Genomic DNA, 26,300 nt, shown 5'->3' on the forward strand with positions numbered 1-26,300 from the left:
ATCTAATATGTGATAGGTTGATGTATCTGAAACTAACCCAGTGATCTTTGTTATGTAGTTTTTGGTGTTCAAGATGACCATCGAGTTGCCTTTGACTGCCTTTAGGATGATTATATCTTTATTCTTCTTTAGGTTTGAGAGGGCTTGCTTTTCAAGAGGAGTTATATTGATTTTTGGTGGTTTGAAGTTTGAAAGGATAATAGTGCTATTTAATTGGATATCATTTGCTATTGTTTCCGGAAATGAAGAGAATGCCTTTTCTATGTTGCTAATAATATCAATTTTTGGAATGTGATCTGGAGTGATAGCAAAGTTTCATCCTCCAAGCCTGGAGGGTGAGCAGGAACATTGTCCATCACATGAAGGCATCTAATTGGCAGATTTTTGTCTTGAAGGTATTTTCTCAAACTTGGGGCAAAGACCTTCATGGATCCACTCAATAAACAATTGCCTGGTTACCCAAGCCCTACTATTAGCCCTCCACATAACAGGCAATTTACTTTTCATCGTGTTATTTTTCTTAAACACCCTCGGATTCTCAGAGTGGTACACAAGTAATGGCTTGACCTTGGAGTCTCCACTTGCGTTTCCACATAGCAAAAGTCAGCCTGTCATTCATTGGCTTGTGTGCTGGCAATGCTTTTTCCTCCTGAGTGATGTAGGTCCTCTTTTGCAATTTTTTCCAAAATAGGCCGGTTTCATTACAATTGAACACTTGTTGGGTATGAAAACTCTTGGCCTTTTCATAGTCACTAAATTCTTGCACATATTTCTCAGCAGCTTCTCGGTTCGAACTCGCAGCCTCCCCATTCCTAACCACACTATGCATGCCACTTCTTCTCTTAAATTTCTCGAACCACCCTCTACTAGCTTTGAACACATCAGTATCAGCACTCATACCAGGGTTTTTCTTTAACAGGTCATCATGTAATCTCCTCGCTTTTTCACAAATTATAGCCTCAGAAACAGTATCACCAGCTAACTGTTTCTCGTTTATCCAAATCAGCAACAATTTTTCCACTTCTTCAATCGTCTGCGATCTTTGTTTAGTAAGAACTTTCACTCCTCTTGCAACATCAGCTCTCTTGATCACCTCTTTATTTTTGAGTATTGTACATATCGTTGATTTCTCCATACTGAACTGCATAGCAAGATTCGAGACACAAACGCCATTTTCATGTTTGGATATGATTTTCTTTTTTCATCTCTATCATGGTTCTAACAACTTTTCTTTTCGCTTTGCTGCTATCACTATTCTTCTGCGGCCAATAATAATTTATGGGGAAAAAAAAAAAATCAAGAAAACTCACTGCAAATTCGAGCAGGTGTCTGCACTGAACGAAGGCTGCCACGTAACTGACGCTTTCCTGCCTTGCAGGTGAGCACGTGGTTGCCGTTTGCCTGTTCGGGAACTGAAATTCTGTTCGAGAACAGAGGCATTCGACAACCGAGGTTCCACTGTATTTATATTCAAGAAAGTGTAAGTTAATCTAAGATTGTATGAATGCTAAAACTGAATAGGAGATGAAAGATTGGGTAAACAAGTGTTTGAAGCAAAAAAGACAAAGGATCCAGAGAAAGATCAAATATAGGCAGATCAACACATTTAAAAGTGCTGTAGAAGATTGGAAAAAAAAATTATCACAGATTTCGCAAATAATGATCAATTTAGAAGAGGGTGGTTGAATGCATTGTAGAAGATTTATTTTATTACTTGCATATTTGGTACTCCCTAGAGCAGGCATGTCAAACTTGTTTACCTCCAAGGGCCAAATTAAGAATTATACATCAAGCCGCAATTGAAAAAAATCTCGAAATAAAGAGGAAACAGATTTTTTAATATTAACATTAGTGTATATAAGTACAAAATACAACCATGTTACAAAAATACGTATAAATTATAAAGTTTACATATTTAAATAAAATTATATATAATTTTTTTGAAGAAACTTGACGTTTTTCATTAACAAAATTTTCAAAATTTGATTGAATTTGTTGAGCTGTACTTATTTTCAGTATTGCTTGCACATGCTGGTCTGTTAATCTTGATCTTTCCACAGTTTTATTATTCTTTAAAGTTGAAAATGGTTGTTTGCATAAATATGTGCTACCGAACATAGATAAAATACACCTAATTGCACATAACACATTGGGGGTATCAATCAACTGATAAATAATTATAGAAATTTGGGATTCCAACATCCATATATTTTTGTTTCAATACGGAATCACACTGAATTTCGATTAATTCCAACTGTAAATTGTCATCAACAGTTTCAACATCAATCAATAGAGAAGTAAATAGGTGAAACTGATTTTTCATATTTCTTAAAACCTAAAAATTTTTTTTTTGAATTCATTTTCTAATAACTTCATTTGATTGGTATATTCTGAAAATTTCAATTTCGATGATTTTTGTAATAATAATTGGCAACATTCAAAATGGGATAAATTTTCTTTTTGAATTTGTTTTTTCCAAAGTAATAATTTCTGTTTGAAAATGCTAATATTGTCAAATAACATGGTAACTACTTGATGTTTGCCTTGTAGCTTAAGATTAAGTTGACTAAGGCGACTGAAAAAGCCAGGTCCTTTATCCATTGATCATTTTTTAACATTTCACATTCATAATTTTTCGATTCTAAAAAAAATGGTAATTTCATCCGGAAATTCGAAGAATCGCTTTAAAACTTTATGACTGGAAAGCCATCTAATTTCTGTATAATAAAGGAATCACTATATTCACTTTCTATATCTTCTAGAAAGTTACCAAATTGGCGATGATTAAGCCCACATGCACAAATATAATTTACAATTTTACTGACATTTTTTAGTGCATGTCCAATATATAAAACATTATTCATTAGTGTTTGCTAATGAATAATGCCATGAAAATGTTGAAAATTATTATTTTCTTGTTTTTTGCATTTTTCTTTTAAATTTGTAACAACTCCTTTAACAACACTAGTCATGGCAGGAGCACCATCGGTTGCAAGACAAACTAGCTTTTTTTAATGGTAAATTGTATTCACTCAAAACTTCCATAAGGGCATCAAAAATATCAACTATACATGATACAACAGTGATTGTATCATGCATGGGAATAATTTCTAGAAGATATCACATCCATGAATTAAAAAAAGCCAGCTGAGCGATATCCCATACATCTGTACTTTCGTCCATTGCAAGGGAATAGGTCTGAAATGTTGGAATGATTGATTTTAGTTGATTCCTTAAGTTCCCAGCTATATCATCAATTCTGCTAGCAATGGTATTTCAAGATAAGCTTATATTTTTAAATTTCTTTAATTGATCAGGACACAACACTTCAACTGCTTTAATAATACATTCGAGAATACATTCCCCTTCAATGAATGGTTTTGACTTGCTGGCAATTAAATATGATAACAAATAACTGGCTTTTACCTTAGCTCTATTATCTTCAATAGGTTTGATAAATACACTTTGTTGATTTTGAAGTGTCAACTTTAATTCTGACAATTTATCTTCACGAAGTTTTGCAACATATTTGCCATCGTTTTCTTGAAAACTATGATGTTCTTCTTCGATTAATCGTTTTTTACACATACTGGTTGAAGGTTTCGACATTATTTTTATAAATTCCTTATTATAAAGAAAACGCTACACTTTCTTACGACTTGAAAATTGCTAACAGCTAGCCTCCGATTGCTGTGGCCACCGGATGCAGCAGCATATGTAGACTTGCTCATTAAAATTCTGTAAAATTCGATATTTATGCAGTGGTGTAACAAGATTTTTTGAAATGACAAATAGAACATTATTTCCTTTGGAAATTGCAGAGTAGTTTGGCATATAAAATAATCTTAAGTGGAAATATTAATTTTTTAAATATGTTTATTTAATTCAGTATTGTCAAAAGTTAAATAACCATATTGGTTACAAAGTTTGGTGGGCCGCATGTTACTCATTGACGGGCCTCATGCGGTCCACGAGTTTGACATGCCTGCCCTAGAACTTGCAGACATGCAGACAATGATTCTAATGTCTACATAGTTAATTGATAGCTAAATTATTGTAGTAGTAAAGGCAGTTTATTTTACGATAGTTGACTAAACATGGTTTTATCTTGAAATAATAACGGTCGCTAATCTATATCTGTGATCTTGATTTCATTTCCAGAAAGAATCTGTCTGATGTCATTATGAGAGTGGAGAGAGAGAGAGAGAGAGAGAAATTATGAGCATAGACTATTTAGAAAGAAAAAAAAGTTTTTTCCCCACAGATATGTCGATAAGCTTAGGTGTTAGCAGTTGTTCATATGTAATTTTGCAGCTTAATTCAGAACATCAAGGGAACAAAATAAAATTAGATGTATATTTAAATCAGTTATTGGTGGGAGCTGTTTTAAAACTGAAACAGAATACCTGATATTATAATTTGTGCCATCCATTGTTGAATAAAAAGATTCCAAGTATTAAGTTACATTTGATCTTAAATAACTGGCTGTTGAAATACAAAATGTATCGAATGTTTCTGGACCATTCGACCAAATAGCAAACACATCTCTGAAGATTACCGGTTTCAGTGTAGCTGTGCACGGACGTTGTTACAAGTTGCAGAGACTGTTCTTTGAGTCAGCAACAATGAACCTCAATTCTTTGTGTTTGTCTTTACAATTTTAAAATTGTTCCCTAATAACTGATTGTTAGTGTCAACATACTGTGACAAACTATTTGTGCTCTGAACATGCTACTATAAAGCCACCAACATAACAATTCAATGAATAAATATCTTTTATTTGGTTTCTTTGGTGTTGCAAATATGTGCCCCCCCCCATATGCAATTAATTCTCACTATATCCAGCTCGGTTGCTACAGTGGATTGTGCTTTTGAACTTCAGTCAACAGGTCTTGTAGTCTCATTCTTGGTGTGAATATAGATAAATTCCCTTTTTTTGCGACAATCACTCCTTATTTGAAGTCTGAGGTGGTTTAACAAAATTCCATGTTTAGAAATCTCTAGAACAGAGCTTCCTGTAATAAATTTAGTTTATTATAGGAAGCACATCTCCTTGCAGACATGTATAATGCTATTAAGGGAAGAGTCACTATCCAGACTGGTTTCGACCTTTATTGAGGTCTTATCAGTGGGAGCCAGACCCAGAAGTGGTGATAATGAGGCAGAAGCAATGGAGAGGTCATATTTACTTATATGAATTGCCAAAAGGTGTACCACCTTATTATTAAATTACTCTGGATTTAGAGAAAGATGTTGGAAGTTTATTTTCCACTTGGTTAGACTATAATAAATTTAGTTTAATCCTTTATCTAAGTGTATGCAAACAAAGTTTGCGTCTGAAGGATCTTCAGGACTGAGGCAACTCGTAGTAAAGGTGGACCAAGCTCTCATCACTCCTTGTCTCAGTATCTCCCACAATGCAAAGCACATCTCCTTGCGGACACGTATAATGCTATGCATTAAGGGAAGGGCCACTATCCAGACCGGTTTCGACCTTTATTGAGGTCTCATCAGTGGGAGCCAGACCCAGAAGTGGTGATACTAAGGCAGAAGCAATGGAGAGGTCATATTTACTTATACGAGTTGCCAAAATGTGTACCACCTTAAGACGAGACCTCAATAAAGGTCGAAACCGGTCTGGATAGTGGCCTTTCCTTATGGAGATGTGGTTTGCATTATGGGAGATACTGAGACAAGGAGTGATGAGAGCTCGGTCCACCTTTACTATGAGTTGCCTCAGTCCTGAAGATACTTCAGATGCAAACTTTGTTTGCATACACTTGGATAAAAAATTAAACTAAATTTATTCTGGTTTAACCAAGTGAAAAATAAACTTCCAACAGAGCTTCCTGTTTATTTAATCTTTGGCCCATCTGTAGTATTAATGTTATAATAATTTGACTAGAAGAAAACATCTTAAGGTTGTGACAAATTGTAAAGTAATTCCAACAGATCAAGTAGCACAACAACACTGACTGCTGTGCGCAGACTTTAAAATAAGATCGAAGATAAGAACTTCTGGTTGCCATGGGATGAAGACAATTAAGTGGTTTCGCTTAAAAGAGAAGAGTGTGAGGAATCGTTTTAGGGAGAGAGTGTTAGAGAGGATTTTGGATGGACTGGAAAGTGTACAAGATTGGTGGAAACATAATTCAAAAGTAATCCTGAGCTGTGCAATCGAGATGCTTGGTGAGACATCTGGAAAGATTAGAGAGCAGAAAGAGGGTTGGTGGTGGAATAATGATGTACAAGTGACAGTGACAGCTAAGAGGAAGGCAAAGCAGAAGTGGGATGAGTCAAGAGTGGAAGAGGACAGAGAGGTGTACAAAGAGAGAAAGCAAGAAGCCAAGAGAGTTTTGGCACAGGCGAAGGCCATGGCATATAAAGATCTGTATATCAATTAGAAACAAAGGAAGGACAGAGAAAAATTTACCAACTAGCGAAATGTAGAAATAAAGCAGCTAAGGACATCTTACATGTGAGGCAGATCAAAGATGCTGAAGGAAGAGTATTATGGAGAAATGTGGACATAAGAAACAGATGGAAAATATACTTTGAGGGACTTTTGAATGATGAAAATACAAGGACTCACAGAGGAGATGGGCAGCCTTCTGAGGGGATGGTGCAGAACATCAGTAGAATGGAAGTGACGGAGGCCATGAAGAGGATGAGGAATGGAAAAGCGGTGGGCCCCGACAGAATTCCAGCGGAGGCATGGAAGGCACTGGGGGAAGAGGGAATTGACCTGCTGTCGGACCTGTTCATGAAAGTTTGCCAACAGGAAAATATACCCGAGGAATGGAGGGAGAGTACTCTTGTTCCCATCTACAAGGGTAAAGGGGATGCACAAGACTGTAAAAATTACAGAGGAATAAAGTTGATGTCCCACACAATGAAGATCCTAGTAAGGGTTCTTGATGGTAGATTGAGGGAGGAGGTGGAGATTGCAAAGGAACAATTTGGCTTCATGCCTGGTAGATCAACAACAGATGCAATCTTTGGGTTACGACAGATGATGGAAAAATATCGAGAGAAACAAAGGGAGCTACATCTGGTATTTATTGATCTGGAGAAAGCATACGATAGAGTGCCAAGGCAAGAAGTCTGGAGGTGTCTGAGGGAGAAGAAGGTGCCGGAGAAATATGTCAGGTTGGTGCGGGAAATGTACAGAAATGTGAAGACAAGTGTTCGGACCTGTTTGGGACAGACAGAAAGTTTTCAAGTAACAGTTGGCTTGCATCAAGGTCAGCATTAAGTCCGTTTCTGTTTAATATTATGATGGAGGTGGTAACAGAGGAGGTGAGAGAAGATGCACCTTGGACAATGTTGTATGCAGATGACATCTTGCTGTGTGTAGATTCAAGATAAGAAGCGGAAACTAAACTGGAAAGATGGAGAAAAGTACTGGAAGAGAGAGGTACGAGACTGAGCAGAAGTAAGACAGAGTATATGTGTTGCGCAGTGGGCGGTGGCCAGGAGACAGATCTGGAGCTGGAAGGAAATGTCATCAGGAAGGTAAGAGACTTTAGATACTTAGGTTCAACAGTGGAAGAAGATGGAGGAGCTGAGAAGGAAGTGGGATGCAGGATACAAGCGGGTTGGAGGAACTGGAGGGAGATGGCTGGAGTGTTATGCGATAAGAGGGTGCGGATCAATCTGAAAGGCAAAATTTATAGGACAGTAGTGAGACCAGCTATGACATATGCTATAGAAACTGTGGCCCTGAGGAAAAATAACATTAGCAGGATGGAAGTAGCAGAGATGAGAATGCTTAGGTGGATGTGCGGTGTGACCAGAAAGGATCATCTGAGAAATGACTATGTCAGGGGAACAGTGAAAGTTACGAACTTAGGAGCGAAAATACAGGAGGCAAGGTTGAGATGGTTTGGTCATGTGATGAGGCGGGAGGACGAATATGTGGGAAGAAGGGTCATGCAGATGGATGTGCAAGGAAGGCGGAAGCGTGGGCGGCCAAAGAAGAGATGGAGGGAGCTGGTAGAAGTGGACTTGAAGATGAAGAACTTGGATGTGGTTACAGCCCAAGACAAGAAGGTGTGGAGGAGACTCATAACAAACATTGACCCCACTTAAGTGGGAGAAGCTGCAGAAGAAGAAGAAGAGGAGAAGAGCTTCCTGTTTATTTAATCTTTGGCCCATCTGTAGTATTAATGTTATAATAGGTTCCAATCCTTTCATGGGTGGGATTCATATGAAAGCATTCAAGTTCCAAAGTCCCCATAGCATAAGGGTAATAAAAAAAAGGGAGTTCACTGCAGCAAACCATCCACTATAACAAGCTATTTCTTTAGATCGTAGTTTTCTGTAGTTCAATTTCTATATAATGTCTTCAGAAGTGAGATCAGTGAAAAAAGGAGTTATGACAAGTGACATAACTCCCTTTTCTTGATATTGGTCTATGTTGTTCTTTTGTACCTTTCTATTTTATGACACAGAAAGATACAAAAAAAAATTAAGAGTATAATCATACCTTTCCTGTGGCTCTTTGCAGAGGACAGGGCCGTTAGTGACATTCTAGAATTTCGGAAACATTGAGTTTGTTGATAAATATATAGGGATAATAAGAATCAAAATGTTGGTTTCCAGTATTTATTGTTCAAAATTTTGAATTTTCAGCAAAGAAATGAAAGATTCGTGATGTTGATTGCAGCAGCTTTATTTATTTTTATTTAACTTTTATTTTATTTTTTCATTGGTGACATTGTAATCTTTAAAATTTACTCCTCGGTTTAGGAGTGACACATCTAGAAACATTTTACAAGGTCACCCTATCCTGGTTATCATTTTCCAGTCACCATTTTTGTGTGTGTATCTCTCCCCATCCATTTCGTGCAAAAGAATACCTTTTTCATGCTTCCTTCTTTCTTTCTTCCTCTCTTAGTTTTTACCCATCATTTCTTTTTACACTTATCCTCCTCTCTCTTCTTCTTTTACTTTCTAATGTTTCTTGCAAACAATTTATCCCTTCTTATAAGCTTTAGAATAACCCACTGGTTTTATTTTGCAGCAACTTGAAATAAGATTACAGCCATAGTTGAGTGCACACCTTTTATTTAATTCCAAATTAAACCATGTGCTCTGTCACACTATTCTGAAATAAAATAATTTGATATTACAATAATTAAGTTGATAAGAGTATTTTGACCTTGAACGGACACAAATTTAAAAAGTTGAGAAATGATTCTGTGCTATATTTTAGGATTAAATCCTTTTTTTGTGTGTTGGTTGAGTTGCCTTTACAAAGTAGAAATATAATTTTCTTATAACTACCAGTTATGTATGGAAATTATTTGAGACAGTTTGAAAGAAGTTGCTTCGTTCCTAATTCCTTCATTAATTCCTTCATATTTATGGTTGCCTTTCTGGTATGAATTAGCGCAACATGGATACATCATGTTGGACTATTTCACCTATCCTTACCATTTGTCCGTATTATGCTTTTGTAGCTTTCTGCGGTATGATACAGCATGGTATTGAAAGATACAAAAATAAAAAGTTAACAGTAAAATCAAAAATTTCTTGTGGCTCTTTGCAGACGGCATGGGCAGTCAAAGAAGATTGATTGGTCATAGATGATTATGAATGTACATCATTCTCAAAATAATAATTTAAAATAGTTAACTCAAGATCTTAAACCTCTAAGTCAAAAATGCATGTTAAACGAATGTTAACATTAAATTATTAATTAAATTTAAATGAATGTTAACATTCCTTTAAATTTAATTCTGAAAATTTATTTAAAATTTAGTATTCCTATTTGCAATAAGATTTTAACAGTCATTAAAAATTATGAAACTTACATTTCGTATATTTCAGTTTTGTGATAAAATTATAGTGGTATAAATTGATATTAATTGTTCAAAATCTTTATCCTTGTAGGGTTTCCGTGTAGATTTGCCTATTAAATCTGCCCGTTATCGTGGGCAGTACAGCTCCTATCCAATCAAACTATTTTATACATCAAATATTCCTATTATTCTTCAGTCTGCATTAGTGTCAAATTTGTATGTTATTTCTCAGGTAAGGATTGTTAAATTATTTTATAAAAATAAACATAAAATAACTATACTTTACAAGTGGAATTTTTTGTAATTCACATGTTTAGGAATGGTCAGTAAAAATGGGTCTTGTATAATTTGCCTAGTTTTTGTTTATCCTTATTAACTTTAAAAAAAAAAAACGAAATACCTTGCATCAGCCAAGGGTTAGAAAATCCAAGAACCTTCCTGCTTTGGAGTTCAAATGGTACTAGGGGATGGGTATTTTTTCAGTTTCTTAGGGTAATAGATGATTTTGATCACCTGCTGTTTATACATAGTCCTGCTTATTAAAGTCTAAAGAGACTTGCAAATTAGATTTTAACAGTCATTAAAAATTATGAAACTTACGTTTCGTATATTTCAGTTTTGTGATAAAATTACAGTGGTATAAATTGATCTTAATTGTTCAAAATCTTTATCCTTGTAGGGTTTCGGTGTAGATTTGCCTATTAAATCTATGGTTTTGGTTTATTAAAAAAAAAAAAAAAATGCTTGAGTCACCCAATATTAATGTTGCTAGTGGTTTCCAATTTTTTATGGATAAGATTGTCATTTAAAAAAATTAAAGATCTCAGAGAACAAATTATTAAGATATCAAATGATGGAAATTGTTACTTAGACATATCCCAGTGAGATTCAAACCAAACTGTGTATACATTATCACATACATAAAAAGAAACCATAAATAAATAAATTAAAAGAAATATGAACCATCATCCGTAAATCCAAATTAAACATCAGTTTATATCTACCATGAGTGCTGGTGCTCATGATGCACAGTATTTTTTCATCTGTATTTTTAAGAACTGATTAACCTGTTTGTCCACTTTGTTCAAGAAGTGTTACAACATACATCATACACTGGTATCCAAAGGCTAAGGATAAGCTACATTTTTATCTGTATATATACGAAAAAATTTTCATGACTACAGTCAAATACAGACATAAATTTATTGCTAACATACTAATAAATTGTGTACAAATTAAATTGCAATATGTTTTTGGCAAAAGTTACAAATTTCCTAAGGACGTAGTTAAGGAATTAATGTACACTGTTTACAGAAAACTGCAAAGAGACATTTCAGCATGGAATATTGTTTCACCTGATATCTTAAGAATTTAGAATTCTCAGCTATCATGGTGTAACATGAAGAATAAATAAATTAAAAACCCTGCATAAAAGATAATAGATGAATTAATTAAAAGAAAAAGAAATTTCTTGCATCCAATAAAATATATAAAATATAAAGGTGTTTGTTGAACTAACTAACAAAAAGAAAGAATATATTAATGTTGTAATATGATATAAAAGAGAAAATTTAACTAAATAAGACAGAAAAGGATTAGTCATAAGAGATGGTATGTGAGAGACTAGAGATTAAAATATTAAGTAAGTTCATAGAGATATTTTGGAAAGGGGATTAAGTTAGAGGCTAGCAAAAGAAAAACAACAGACTATCACTCAGGGCCGATTCCCGGATTGAGACATTGTTACGGGTTCGCCGACCAAAGGACGTTTGGCAGAAAAACGCCACCCTAATTGGTTGGTGAAGTAAAATCAAGTAGGGGGCAGAGAAAAGAAGTTAAAGAGAGTGCCATTAGGAGAGCAAGTATAAAAGGGTTGGAACCCCCCCCACACACACAGGGGCTTTTTTTTTTTACTTTTAGGCTTTTAGACCTATTTGGCTTTTGGTTTTTGGTTCTGTTCCAGGAGAGTTCTTCGCGAGCTCCTTCATATGGGTTTCATGGTGTTTTCCTCAGTGGCGAGATTGGAGTTATATCTCTGTTGTCACAACACTGAAACAAAAGTGAGCGAAATTTCGGTTCCGTATTTCCTATGTAAGAAACGAAGAATGCCATATAGTCGAGGAAAAGAAAGCATATTCTTTGTGTTTCAACTTCAGTGACAACCACGAAAAAGGGAATGCTGTAAAGAAATCGATATCCACGTTGCGAGTTGCACAGCCATTATTTAGACGATTCAAAGTGTGTCCTGAATAACGAAAGGTAAAGACCGCGTAGGCATAGTTCAATTCAAAGGGAAACATAAGAGAAGCAGATTATCGGGGAGGTTATACCAGGATACTTCAATCAGAAAAAGATAGAGGCCAATATGGAAAACTCGGGAAAGAAAGGTACTGTAAATTATATCTCGTGTTAACTAAGATTCGTCTGTATTAGTTATCATTTTTCTAATACTGAACTGTTGAAGTGACCAAGAAAACAATACTAGGACTTTAGTATCTGACAGAATATATTGAAATTAAGCTGGCTAGTGTTAATGTTATATGAGTAATTAAGTGTCCTGAGAATTTTGCATGTTTATTATATTGTATAAGAAAGTTTAAATGTCATAGTTATGTGTTAGTGCAGTAAATGGTTTAGTTAAACTACTTAAGTTTGGATAGTTAAATAGTGTGAATTAATCTTATATGTCCATGTCATATGAAGTTATGTGTTGAATGTGTATGGCGGCATGATCATAATACCCATTATAGGATCATAGCTTAATTATTTATAATAAGCTAATGTCAGTTTGTAAATATTTAGTATAGCATTGAATTGAGTAATAACTAAAATTTGAATTGTACCATGTTAAGGAATTTTACTAAACCTTTGTTCAATGATAAAAAAGTTATTTGAAATTGCTGTCCGATGCACCACTTGAAAAATACGAACCTAATCATGCGCGAAATTAATGTATTAAGAAACGAGATAAAGTGTCACGACTGCAACATTGTTTCACTTTCAGACATATTTTCGTTCTTTCTCCTTGTTTTTGTATATAATATCTCAAACTAAATATCCCAAAAGGCACAGTATAATACAAATATTAGGGGTACTAAGGGGAGAAATAACTTAAGTATTAGTAAATTTTTTGGTGATATCTCGAGCATAGATAATAGTAGAACATAGATGAGAGGAAATTACTAGTTAGAATAAAAATCATAAATTGGGACACAACAATATGGTCAACCTGAACTGTGATGCAGCTCTCACAATGTCCTACCATGCTTAGTACCAAGTGAATCAGGAGTTCTTGAGGCAAACTGATCCCTCATCCTTCAGAGCAAGGATAAGGCCTTGTTTGTTTTCTGGAGGAAAATTTCGAGAAGCAATGCACCTCCCTATTGTGTCTCAATTGTATTCTATGGATTTGAGATCTGGGGAGTGTGCTGGCCACTTGATATGATTAATATCCTCTGTCTCCAGAAATATCTCCACTGCTTGTTTACAATGTGGTGTGGCATTGTCATCTGTAAAAATGAATTCTTCACTTATAGCACCATGGAACAATCTAACATGATGTTGAAGAACTTCGTTGCAATATTCTTCACCAGTCATAGACCCTTTTTCCAGCACTTGTAGCTTGGTACGTCCCTTAAGCATGAAGCCTCCCCACACCCAGACCTCAGCGCTGCCATATCTATCCCTTTCAAGAACATTCTCACAATGGTAAGCGGTACCATTTTAATGGCAGATCAAGTGTCATCTAGAATCGGAGGAAAGACTAAAATGACTCTCATCTATAAAGATTACATTAGCCCATTGGTGTTTTGTCCAATTTTTATGGATACAACACCACTGAAAAGGTGCTGTACAATAAGTTGTGGATAAAGGGATGCAGACTACAGGCCTTCGGGCTTATAGGCCTGCTTGTTGCAGACATCTTGCCACAGTTTGTTGAAATATCTGCATACCTGTGCATGAATGGAGCTAACTTGCAAGCTGACCTGCTGTGATGCATTATTAGGTGCTGTTATAACCAAGAATCTGTTTTCATGGTCTGTGGTAGACTGCGGGTTGTCTCTTAGCAAACAACTGAAACACATTCTATGGTTTGAAACGCTGCCCAGAGTCTGGATACAATGCTATTTGTGATTCCAAACTCTCTGGCAATATCAGTAATTCAGTGGCCTTCTTCAAGCTTTCCAATAATTCTTCCCCACTTGAAATCATCTAGATCAGTGGTTGGCAACCTTTTTAATATGAAGGGTGCAATATTGCGGGCGCCATGGGGCTCGTGGGCGCTGCGTTGCCGACTCCTCCTTATTTAAATAATTAAACTTAAAATTACAATTGGCATGAATGGTTTTGAAATGTCTTTCTATATTACATTTTTTTTAGAAATAGCCACACTATTATTGCATAATAAACAAATACATTTGCCATTATGATTGATAAATCAATGCTCGCATCTGACCTGACAGATACATGCTAATTGTTAACATGAATATTCTTTAACGGTTAAAGGATATTCATGTTAACAATTAGCATGTATTTGTCAGATCAGATCAGATGCGAGCGCCCAAGTGGACGAGAGACCTCTGATCATAAGTAGTTTGAGTTGTTGACATCATCTGGTTATCAATGCGACCGCTCTCACTACCCTTCACACCGTTTCTAAACGTTGTTAGAACCCTTTGTTTTTTAGTATCTGTGTTTGTTGAATCACTCCCACTATCAGTGCAAATACTTTGGTTTACAAAGATATTTCTAACCCTTTATAATGGATGTCATGAGCCCTCCATAATTTTCAAATTTTATATTGCGGTCTTCATATTAAAAAGGTTGCTCACCTCTGCAAGATGTGTTTTACATTTATGGAAAATACTAAGGAAAGAGGTCTGGAGCTTGGTCCACCTTTACTACAAGTTGTCCATAAGGCACTACTTATGCTTGCATCTGCCGAAACTTTTAGTCTCTATATATTCGGCATGAAACTCTTGTAGTTATTTGACTATGAAATAATGTTGGATTCAATATTCACTTAATTTGTACCATCATGTATTATATTTGCAGTGTTTTTTCTTTGTTTTCTTGCATTTTAGCACATACTAGTAATGAATGTATCTCTCAGATATACTGCGATCTACGCTGCAAAAATACTGCTGCGAGCTCCGAAGCAGTTTACAATAATTTCTCTGAGGGCACACTAAAAATTCACTGCTGGCGCCATGGCACCCACGGGTACTGCATTGCCAACCTCTGATCTAGATGATGTCTTTGAGACATAGACATTTAAGTTTGCAACTTTATTCCTTCAGAAAAAGAGCTTCCATCAAGCACAATTTGCTTATCACAGCTTTTTGCCTTTTATCCTGTTGAATGCTACCGCATGACCCCCTCCCTCCCCCTTGCACGCAATTCGAAAATGTAATCTTCAGAAATAATGTTCATCTTTAGGTTTTAGACACCAGTGTAATTAATAAAACAGCAGAATCTAAACTCAGCAACAGTATAATTAAGAGCTTTATGGAACGTTTTTGAAATTCATGCAAGACATGAATTTCATGTATGTAGCGAATTGTTAACCATTCTGTAACTGCTTTCGTAGCCCATATCATTAATATTGGAGCATAAGAAATCATTCCTTTATTTCTTTTGTTGTGGGAGAAGGATAACTGCAATTACCGTATTTGCCAGTGTATAAGACGCACTTTTTTCCTTTCAAAACAGATCTGAAAAACGGTGTGTCTTATACGCCGATACTCAGTTTTTTATTACTTTCATTTCTGGAAATTTTCTCTGTTCCGAGTTACGCGATTTCTTTCTTGCTTCCTTGCGGTGTATTTGAGAGCATTCCAATTACGTAGAGTTCAGTGGATGTGCATGCACTGTCATTGACAATCACAGCTGTGTTCCTGTTCGTTCCAATTGTGTCGCGGTTGTTGTGAACGGTGATAAATTTTTGCCATTAAATTTTCTCCAAATTTCTTGGCAAATTATGGTTGAAAAATATTGGCATTGCTACAATATTGCATACGAGCTAGTGTGATTGTGTATGCTAAAGAACATGGAAACAAGGCTGCAAAGAGGCATTTTGGGCCACCCACAACTGAAAAAATGATGTAGAAGAGGTTTCAAGTATCTCTTCATTTAGCTCTGGAGATGAATTTCTGGGTTTTGACGAAGAAGATTAAAAGATGGGTACTCTTTCCTAGTTAGATTAGGTATTTGTTGAAAGTAGACCTACTTATTACTTTATATTGTAATAAGTAGGTCTACTTATTACTGTAAATTCATTATGATATTCAGTGATAAATTTTTTCCCTAAAAATGCGTACAAAAAAAGGGGTGCGTCTTATACGCCGGCAAATACAGTACTTAAACAATTTGCTTAAATTTGTGATTTCCAAAAGCAGCTCATATTACAAATATATACACAAACTGCTTTATTAGCTGCTCATTGTTTCTAGTTTTCTATATTATGTAGTATACTACTTCAAGAAAGTTATAATAAATTTGTATTAGCAAGCAAAGCGACAAAATGAATAATTAAATTACTATTTTAACTAATGAAATCAATAATTTTTGATTTGATTGTTGATATTTGGTCCTTTTTACTAAATATGAGACATTTTCTTTGGATTTTATTGGAACATGATTTTTTATATAAATATATGTATACAATCATCAACCAGTTTCGCCAGCTTGGGTCTGTCTGGCTTCTTCAGGACAAGAATGGTTACATTAACATTAAATGCTACAACAGAAGAATGCAGTAACGACCTTAAAATCAGTTAAAAAAAATTGAAAAGGACGCACGACATTAAGAGCATAAAGCGTGGAGAATTAATCATTGTTAGTAGATCGCATTTTATAGTTTTTCGCGTAATTCAATTCTGCTAAACATAGTGGATTTATTAAGCTTTTCCAGATGTCTTTTAATATCATGCCTTGATTTCTGTTGAGATGTCTCCTGTATGGAGTACCACTGCAGCTTCTTTAAAGTTTCTACATTTGAAATTTTCAATGTACGGCATGGAGCTGTTGTCCCAATGTTATCCCAGTGTTGTCCGAATGGTTCGAAATCGAGAAATGATGGGCTAATCATGAGGTGTCTGTTCTGTTGTTGTTGACATCTCCAATATGTTATTTTTTTTGGATTTCTAGGCTTCGTGATATTTGGCCTACATAGTTCAGTCCACAGGAACGTGGGATGTTGTATACTCCTGCGTATCTGTAGAAAGCGATGCTGTCCTTAGGAGATAACATGTGCTGTGTAATTAAAATAGGTTTAAAGGCAGCCCTGATGTTGAAAGCCTTCATGATTTTTGCTATTTTGTTGGAGACTGAGCCTGCATAAGGTATGATGATGGACGATGTGTACTGTGTCACTTGAGGTTGTTGCTGTGGGCTGTTTCTATAAAGAATCTTTTGAATTATATTTTGTGAATAACCATTTTTGGATAGAGTTTTTGATATGAGTGAGTGCTCATCAAGTAGATCTTTTTCTTCTGTGATGATATTTATTGAGCATATGTATGATAATATTTAGTTCAACAAAAAATGTATGATGTGTATCATATCTGTATGTTTTTAAATTTTTGAAAAACAAGAACCACGCATGATGTAACATAATTTCTTGGGTTTTGTTAATTGTGTGGGATTAGGTAACATACTCCCAAGCTCATGAAGTCATAAAATGAAAATCAACTGATTTTCACTTATAGAAGGCTAGTCTCGATTTGTTTTATTTTATTTTCAACATCTTAATCTTCAGACTTATAGAAGTGTGCATAATGTGGACAAATATGAGAATGGGGAACTGGACAATGAGACTTATTTGTGCCTATGGTCCTACCGAAGGTTCTACTAAGGTAGAAGTGGAGGAATTTTTTGACGCTTTAGAAAAAGCAACTGACACAATGAAAAAGGAAAAGTTGGTCCTTGTTGGGGATCTAAATAGCAGAGTAGGAAATGATTGTGAGACATACAAAAATATTTTGGGAAAATTTGGAGAAAAAAGAAAAGCTAATAATCAATGCAAATATCTGTTGGATTTGTGCTCAGGACATGGACTGGTTATTACTAACTCCATTTCCAACATAAAAATGTGCACAAATTCACATGGAGAGAAGTGGCAAGGAATAAGAAAAGTCTCATTGACTATGTTATTGTTGATAGTGATGTTTTCTCCCTGGTGCAGGACACCAGAGTGTACAGAGGATTTGAAATTGGAAGTGATCACTATTTAGTCTTGAGCAGGTTAAAATTGAATTTCATATTGAAAAGAATAACATGTAAGAAAGTTTTAAAGCGAATAAAAGTTGAGCAGCTCTCAGATGTGAACTGTAGACTAAAATACAGAAAGATTATTGAAAAGAAAATGAAAGAGTTTGAGAACAGGAATCAAACCTTGGAGATTCAGTGACAAACGCTGAAGAAAACATTGATTGATTCTGCCAGAGAGGCATGTGGTGAGGTTGTATGCAAGGATAAAAAAATCAGAACTCCCTAGTGGACACAGGAAGTTAAAGAGGCAGTGAAGGAAAAGAAGAAAGCATATCAAAAGTTCCTGTCAAATAAGTCAGCTTGTGCTCTTAGAGAATACAGAGACAAATGCAAGAATGCTAAACACTGTGTAAAACTAGCTAAACAAAAGTCATGGGAGAACTTTGGCAAGAATATAGAAAATAAATATCAAGAAGGTGGCAAAATATTCTGGAGGTTGTTGAAGAAGCTTAGGAATGGAGGAAAGAGTGCTGTAAAAGGAGTTAGAGATGATAAAGGTGACATGAAAACGGGAGAAAAAGATATCCTTGAAGTATGGAGTAATTACTTTGAAAAACTGCTAAATGACACAAGCAGTGATAACAGCACAGTGATAAAAAAAACACTGACCAGACATGCAGTCAGGAATACATATCCATACTTGAAGTAGAAAAACCCATCAAAGGCTTGAAATGTGGAAAGACAGCAGGAGTAGATGATATTCGACCAGAAATGCTGAAGTATGGTGGTATAAAAGTCTTACAGTGGCTGCACTGCATAGTTCAGAAAACCTGGACACAGGGACAAATTACAGATGATTGGAGTAGAGCTCTCATAGTGCCCATATATAAAAAGGGAAATAAAACTGAATGTGAGAATTACAGAGGTATTTCCCTACTGAGTGTTCCTGGCAAGATCTATGCATGTATACTTGAGAAACTGTTGAGAAGAATTGTTGAAGAAAAGCTTGGTGAAGAACAAGCTGGATTCAGGCCAAATAGAGGCTGTCAGGATCAGATCTTCACTTTACGACAAATAGTCGAGAAAGAATGGGAATATAACAAAGATCTGTATTTAAGTTTTGTCGATTTGGAAAAGGCATATGACAAGGTGCCAAGAGAGAAGCTATTCAATACGCTGCAGTTATATGGTGTCAATGGGGCATTGTATCAAGCAATACTTTGTCTTTATTTGAGTTGTAAGTCAGCAGTTAGAATTGAAGGAAGTACAGGAAGATGGTTTAATGTTAAATCTGGTGTGAGACAAGGATGTACATTATCCCCTCTGTTATTCATTATCTATGTGGATCACATTATGAAGTAAAAGAAAGTGGTATTAAACCTGATATCAAAATTGGAGATGTTAATGTCAACTCTTTGCTTTATGTGGATGATGTTATACTTCTAAATAAATCCACTACTAGTCTGCAAGATTCTCTGACTAAATTGAATAACTGTTGTAATAGATATGGTATGAAGGTCAGCAATAAAAAGACAAAGACAATGAAAATAGGCAGAATCATTGAAAATGTCAACTGTGTTGTGAATGGAGAACCTGTGGAACAAGTGAAACATTTCAGCTACTTAGGCACGATTTTTACTGAAGATTGTAAATTAAATATAGAAATAGACAACAGAATCAGCAAAGCTGGTATGGTGGGAAGTCAATTGAATAAATTCATATGGAATAAGAGAGAAATTAGTCGGAACACTAAATTAGCTGTATACAAGACAGTGTTCAAACCAGTTTTAACTTATGGATCTGAGAGCTGGGTCAGAAGTAAAACACTTGACCAAAGACTAGAGACCGCAGATATGAGAGTCCTGAGAAAGATTAGAGGCGTGAACAGATGCATCAATGGCAATATCATATTAAAAATGAGGATATTAGGAAAGAACTTGACATTGTCAACATCCAGGAATGCGTTAGCAGAGTTGATCTCAGGTGGTATGGTCACTTAAATAGAATGGGAGAGGAAAGAATTAGCAAAACAAGTGTTCTCTGCCAGTTTGGCAGGAAAACGACACAGAGGATGACCAAGATATAGGTGGATTGATACGGTACAAAGTGCCTTAGACGATAGAAATATAAGATCTGATAATGTTGGAGTCTTGATAAGTAACAGACTGATTTGGAGGAAAATTGTAGATAGGAAGTTAGTAATGATGTAATTTTTTCATGTAGTGCTGTCATATCCTGTACATCCCTTGAGGGTACATGGCAGGAATTTGATGATGATAATCTTCAGACATGGATATCACTGAATCAGCCTGTTTTTCCTACAGACATTATGCAAGAATAGTTAAATTTGTAACCCCGGATTTTTGAGAGAAAATCATATATCCAAATCACTGTCTTAAAATTGTTTCAACCATTTTACAAATGTGTGACATTTTGTTACCCCTTCACATTATGCTTCTCTTTAATGGAAAGATACGTCAAGCCAGACTTTTCAGTTCCTTTTATACTCGAACTAGAAATGTGGGAAAACAGAATAGATATATGACCGGAAATACTAAAATACAGAGAAATAAAAGTTTTAAGATGGTTGCACTGTATAATTCAAAAGGCATGGGCAATAAGCCCAATCCAGATGATCAAAATAGAACTCATGTGGTACCAATCTGTAAAAAACGGAAATAAAACTGAATGTGTTAGTTATATTGGAATATGTGTATTGAGTCTCCCAGGAGAGATTTATGAAAGCAAACTTTTGAGAAGACTGAGAAAAAATCTGGATGTGTGGGGAAGTGACTGATGATTTTTTGAGTTGTTTTAAGATTGTATCCATTTAGTATGGCTGTATTTTTGATTATTTCCAATTCTTGATTTAGAGATTCTTCAGAGGAGCAGAATCTTTGTGCTCTGGTTACTAATGATTTAACGATGCCAAATTTTTGAGATGGATGATGAGCAGAAGAATTGTGAATGTAGCGACCTGAAAATGTCAGCTTGCGATAGACAGAAGTGGAGATGGAACCATCTTCTTTTCTTTGGATGTGTAAATCCAGAAAGGAGATACCCTGTGGAGATTCTTTTTCTAGTGTTGATGTGAGGGTGAAGGAGGTTTATTTTATTTAGAAACAGGTGTAATTGTTGTTCGGAATGATCCCAGACAGCAAAGATGTCTTTTCTTTCCAAGCGATGTAACCGGACGTAATAACAAATTTGAATAATTCAACCATATCATACGGAAATTTTTGAGTTAACAAGTCTGCCGTTTCCTTATGGTGAATGCTAGTGAAGTGGGTGACAATGTGGAAGGTCATTAGCATGTCAGTTTCCAATAGTTGAATGTGTTTTGTTTTTGCGTGAAACTCTGTGAAACAATAAAAAAACTCAGGGCGTACCATGCTAGACCTCCTAGAATATACAGCTTACCTAAGCTTCATAAGAATAACGTTCCGCTCAGACCTGTCATGGATTCTATTAGCAGCCTGACATACAAGTTATCAAGATTTTTATCTAACCTTCTCCGTCCTCACATAGGCCACTCAGCCTCATCAATTAAAAATTCCACGAGTTTCATGCAAAAATAAAAGACATTCAACTATTGGAAACTGACATGCAATTAGCTTCGACATTGTCTCCCACTTCACTAGCATTCCCCATAAGGAAATGGTAGACTTGTTAACTCAAAAATTTCCGTATGATATGGTTGAATTATTCAAATTTGTTATTACGTCCGGTTATGTCGCTTTGAAAGAAAAAATTTACAAGCAAAAGGAAGTAACAGCAATGGGGTCTCCCTTATCGCCAAACTTAGCAAACCTGTTTCTAGAATACCTTGAAGAACAAATTTTCACATTTAAAGCCAAACCAAAAATTTGGCTGATATGTCGATGCCGTCTGGGGTTATTCCGAACAAGAATTACACCTGTTTCTAGATAAAATAAACCTTCTTCACCCTCGCATCAAATTTACGCTAGAAAAAGAATCTCCACAGGGTATCTCCTTTCTGGATTTACACATCCAAAGAAAAGAAGATGATTCCATCTCCTCTTCTGTCTATCGCAAGCCGACATTTTCAGGTTGCATATTCACAATTCTTCTGCTCATCATCCATCTCAAAGATTTGGCATCATTAAATCATTAGTAACCAGAACACACAGATTCTACTCCTCTGAAGAAGAATGTCTGAACTAAGAATTGGAAATGATCAAAAATACAGCCATACTAAATGGATATAAACTTAAAACAACTCAAAAAAATCATCAGTAACTTTCCCATACCTTATGTCAAAGGCATCTCCGAACGTCTTTCAAAAATTATGAAGAAATACAAACTTGCTACTACCTACAAACCCATCAACCAGATCTATAACTTGTTACCTTCTCCTAAAGACAAACTCTCACCTCTGATGCTACCTGGCATGTACGAGGTTCCATGCTCCTATAAATAATTGTCTTACTATGGACAGACAGGTAGATCTGTTCAGAAATGTATTTCGGAACATCAAGACCATATCCATCTTATTAAACCGCAGAAATCTGGCCTCGCTCAACACAGTGTTGAAAACCCAAACCATACAATCCATTGGAAAAAGGCCAAACTTTTACATAGATCTTTATATAAACATGAATGTTTATATAAAGAAAGTGCTGAAGCCCTACTTCACAGACCAAATCTAAACCATAATGACTTTCTTGCTATTCCTAAAGTATGGGAAATTGTCATACAAAATTGTGTTAAATAATTTCTTAATATATGTTATCTTATTTTAATGTAATTTTTTTTTTTTCAGTTATATTTTAATTTAATTCTATAACATACTACTGCACGCATATTGGAATTCCATTGTAATCATGTGCCCTAACTGTATGTTATTCCTAGTATCGTTTGAATTAACTGTACTGACAATGTCTTAAGATACTTAGGATGAAATATTTACTTATTTATTAAAACTTATTACTGTGGTTATTACGTGTTATAACCACAGTAATTCCTTAACTAACTAGAATAACTTTAAAAAAATTTGGCATGAAAATTTAAGGTGATGATTGATGTTTTTCAGAAACCAGTCCTTGCACTATTGTTGTTCAATCTGTAATTATTGATATTGGGAAGGACTTGATGTGTTCAATGGAGAGTGCTATATCATTATAGCAAATAACAGCATAATCATGATAGCCTGGTTAGCTTATTTGCTCTCCAAACTAATATTGTCATGGACATTGATGTTTGTAACTTTCTTTAGATGGGTGATGAATTTCATCACTTGGTGACAGAAAACCATGCCACTTACTGGAGGTATGAAGTAGCTTGAAAAGGTTCTGTGTGGTCTCTAAATGGGTTTCCAGGTTATCTAAAAAAATAGAAAAAAAAAAGCCCTGGAATTTGTTAGTGTTTCTAAAGATGCCATTTTACTGAAAGTATGATGGTCTGATTGTTTATGGAGATATTTACCACTGTGTGTATTCTTTCATTAAAACAGAAAATGGTAGTAGACCATTTAGAAGATGTGTAACTATAGTTAGTTGCTAGTATGGACAAGCAATTGTTTCAGTCTTTTCTTTAAGAAAGTACATTTTTGAATGCTAGCTATATGAATACACTAAAAATATATCTGATGTGTGGGCCATAAAGGCAGTCTAAATTCATAACATATTTCCTTTGTCTGCCTTAACTATTACACAAGAATTCTTGAATATTCAAGAAAAATCAGCAGCCTATCATAAGATTCCAATAGCTATTTATCCTTGGACCGGAATCCCACATGGTACACAAATAATAAAACCGTTGACTCGATCAAAAAAAAAAAGTTTCCTAATTGGCCAGAAGAATTTAAAAAAAAAAATCCTTAAACATTCATTAGTCCCAAGAATTTATGGTGCACCAAAAATACACAAAAAGGATATTCTATTAAAGCCAATTGTAGATGGGAGAGACTCTCCAACTTCAAACTTAGTAAAATATTAGTTAAACCTGATATCACCACATATAGAAAAAACAGAATCATTTGTAAAAAATAGTTTACATTTTATTAAAATCGTAAAGGATGTACATAGGTGGTCTGAAAAGTTCTCATCCTAACAATGAAAAAAACAAATTTATAATTTTAAAATTATTTTTATTTTTCAATCTCCCTTAAGACATCATCAAATTCTTGCCATGTACCCTCAAGGAATGTACAGGATATGATAGTACTACATGAAAAAAATTACATCATTACTAACTTCCTATCTACAATTTTCCTCCAAATTAGTCTGTTACTTGTCAAGACTCCAACATTATCAGATCTTATATTTCTATCGTCTAAGGCACTTTGTACCGTATCGATCCACTAATATCTTTGTCTTCCTCTGGATCGTTTTGCTGACAACCTGGCAGAGAACACTTGTTTTGCTAATCTTTCTTTGTCCATTCTGTTTAAGTGACCATACCACCTGAGATTAGCTCTACTAACGCATTCCTGGATGTTGACAATGTCAAGTTCTTTCCTAATATCCTCGTTTTTAATATGATATTGCCATTGATGCACATCTATTCACACCTATAATCTTTCTCAGGACTCTCATATCTGCGGTCCCTAGTCTTTGGTCAAGTGTTTTACTTCTGATCCAGCTCTCAGATCCGTAAGTTAAAACTGGTTTGAACACTGTCTTGTATACAGCTAATTTAGTGTTCCGACTAATTTCTGTCTTATTCCATATGAATTTATTCAGTTGACTTCCTACCATACCAGCTTTGCTGATTCTTTTGTCTATTTCTATATTTAATTTACCATCTTCAATAAAAATTGTGCCTAAGTAACTGAAATGTTTCACTTGTTCCACAGGTTCTCCATTCACAACGCAGTTGACATTTTCAACAATTCTACCTATTTTCATTGTTTTTGTCTTTTTATTGCTGATCTTCATACTGTATCTATTACAACAGCTATTCAATTTAGTCAGAGAATCTTGCAGAATTGTAGCGGATGGATTTATTTAGAAGTATAACATCATCCGCATAAAGCAAAGAGCTGACATTAACAATCTCCAATTTTGATATCATGCTTAATACCACTTTCCTTCATAATGTGATCCATATAGATAATGAATAACAAAGGGGATAATGTACATCCTTGTCTCACACCAGATTTAGCATTAAACCATCTTCCTGTACTTCTTTCAATTCTAACTGCTGACTTACAACTCAAATAAAGACTAAGTATTGCTTGATATAATGCTCCATTGAAACCATATAACTGTAGTGTATTGAATAACTTCTCTCTTGGCACCTTGTCATATGCCTTTTCCAAATCGACAAAACTTAAATTCAAGTCTCTGTTATATTCCCATGCTTTCTCAACTATTTGTTGTAAAGTGAAGATCTGACCCTGACAGCCTCTATTTGGCCTGAATCCAGCTTGTTCTTCAGCAAGCTTTTCTTCCACAATTCTTCTCAACCGTTTCTCAAGTATACTTGCATAGATCATGTCAGGAACACTCAATAGGGAAATACCTCTGTAATTCTCACATTCAGCTTTATTTCCCTTTTTATATATGGGTACTATGAGAGCTCTACTCCAATCATTGGGAATTTGTCCCTGTGTCCAGTCTTTCTGAACTATGCAGTGCAGCCACTGTAAGGATCTTATATCACCATACTTCAGCATTTCTGGTGGAATATCATCTACTCCAACTGCCTTTCCACATTTCAAGTCTTTGATGGCTTTTTCTACTTCAAGTATGGATATATATTCCTGACTGTATTATGCCTGTTGAGTGTTTTTTACCACTGTGCTATCACTGCTTGTTTCATTTAGCAATTTTTCTAAGTAATTACTCCATATTTCAAGGATATCTTTTTCTCCCATTTTCATGTCACCTTTATCATCTCTAACTCCTTTTACATTATTCTTTCCTCCATTCCTAAGCTTCTTCAACAACCTCCAGAATATTTTGCCACCTTCTTGATATTTATTTTCTATATTCTTGCCAAAGTTCTCCCATGACTTTTGTTTAGCTAGTTTTACACACTGTTTAGCTTTCTTACATTTGTCTCTGTATTCTCTAAGAGTAAAAGACGACTTATTTGCCAGGAACTTTTGATATGCTTTCTTCTTTTCCTTCACTGCCTCTTTAACTTCCTGTGTCCACCAGGGAGTTCTGATTTTTTTATCCTTGCAGACAACCTCAACACATGCCTCTCTGGCAGAATCAGTAAATGTTTTCTTCAGAGTTTGTCACTGTATCTCCAAGGTTTGATTCCTGTTCTCAAACTCTTTCATTTTTTCTTCAATAATCTTTGTGTATTTTA

At 35.2% G+C, this 26,300-nt stretch overlaps 1 protein-coding gene across 1 annotated transcript in view; it reads left to right on the plus strand.

The window, feature by feature from the left end:
- Sec61alpha (SEC61 translocon subunit alpha) overlaps positions 1-26,300 on the plus strand; it is a 151,639-nt gene that overhangs the window by 62,433 nt on the left and 62,906 nt on the right. Inside the window, exon 8 of the mRNA XM_090410578.1 lies at positions 9,898-10,038. Coding sequence (XP_090266704.1) covers positions 9,898-10,038 — 141 coding nt within the window. The remainder of the gene's footprint in view (positions 1-9,897; positions 10,039-26,300) is intronic.

Source organism: Typopeltis vanoorti, chromosome 20, assembly GCF_054136105.1.
Source record: "Typopeltis vanoorti isolate ZY-2024b chromosome 20, IOZ_Tvanoo_1.0, whole genome shotgun sequence".
In the NCBI taxonomy this organism is placed as follows: domain Eukaryota; kingdom Metazoa; phylum Arthropoda; class Arachnida; order Uropygi; family Thelyphonidae; genus Typopeltis; species Typopeltis vanoorti.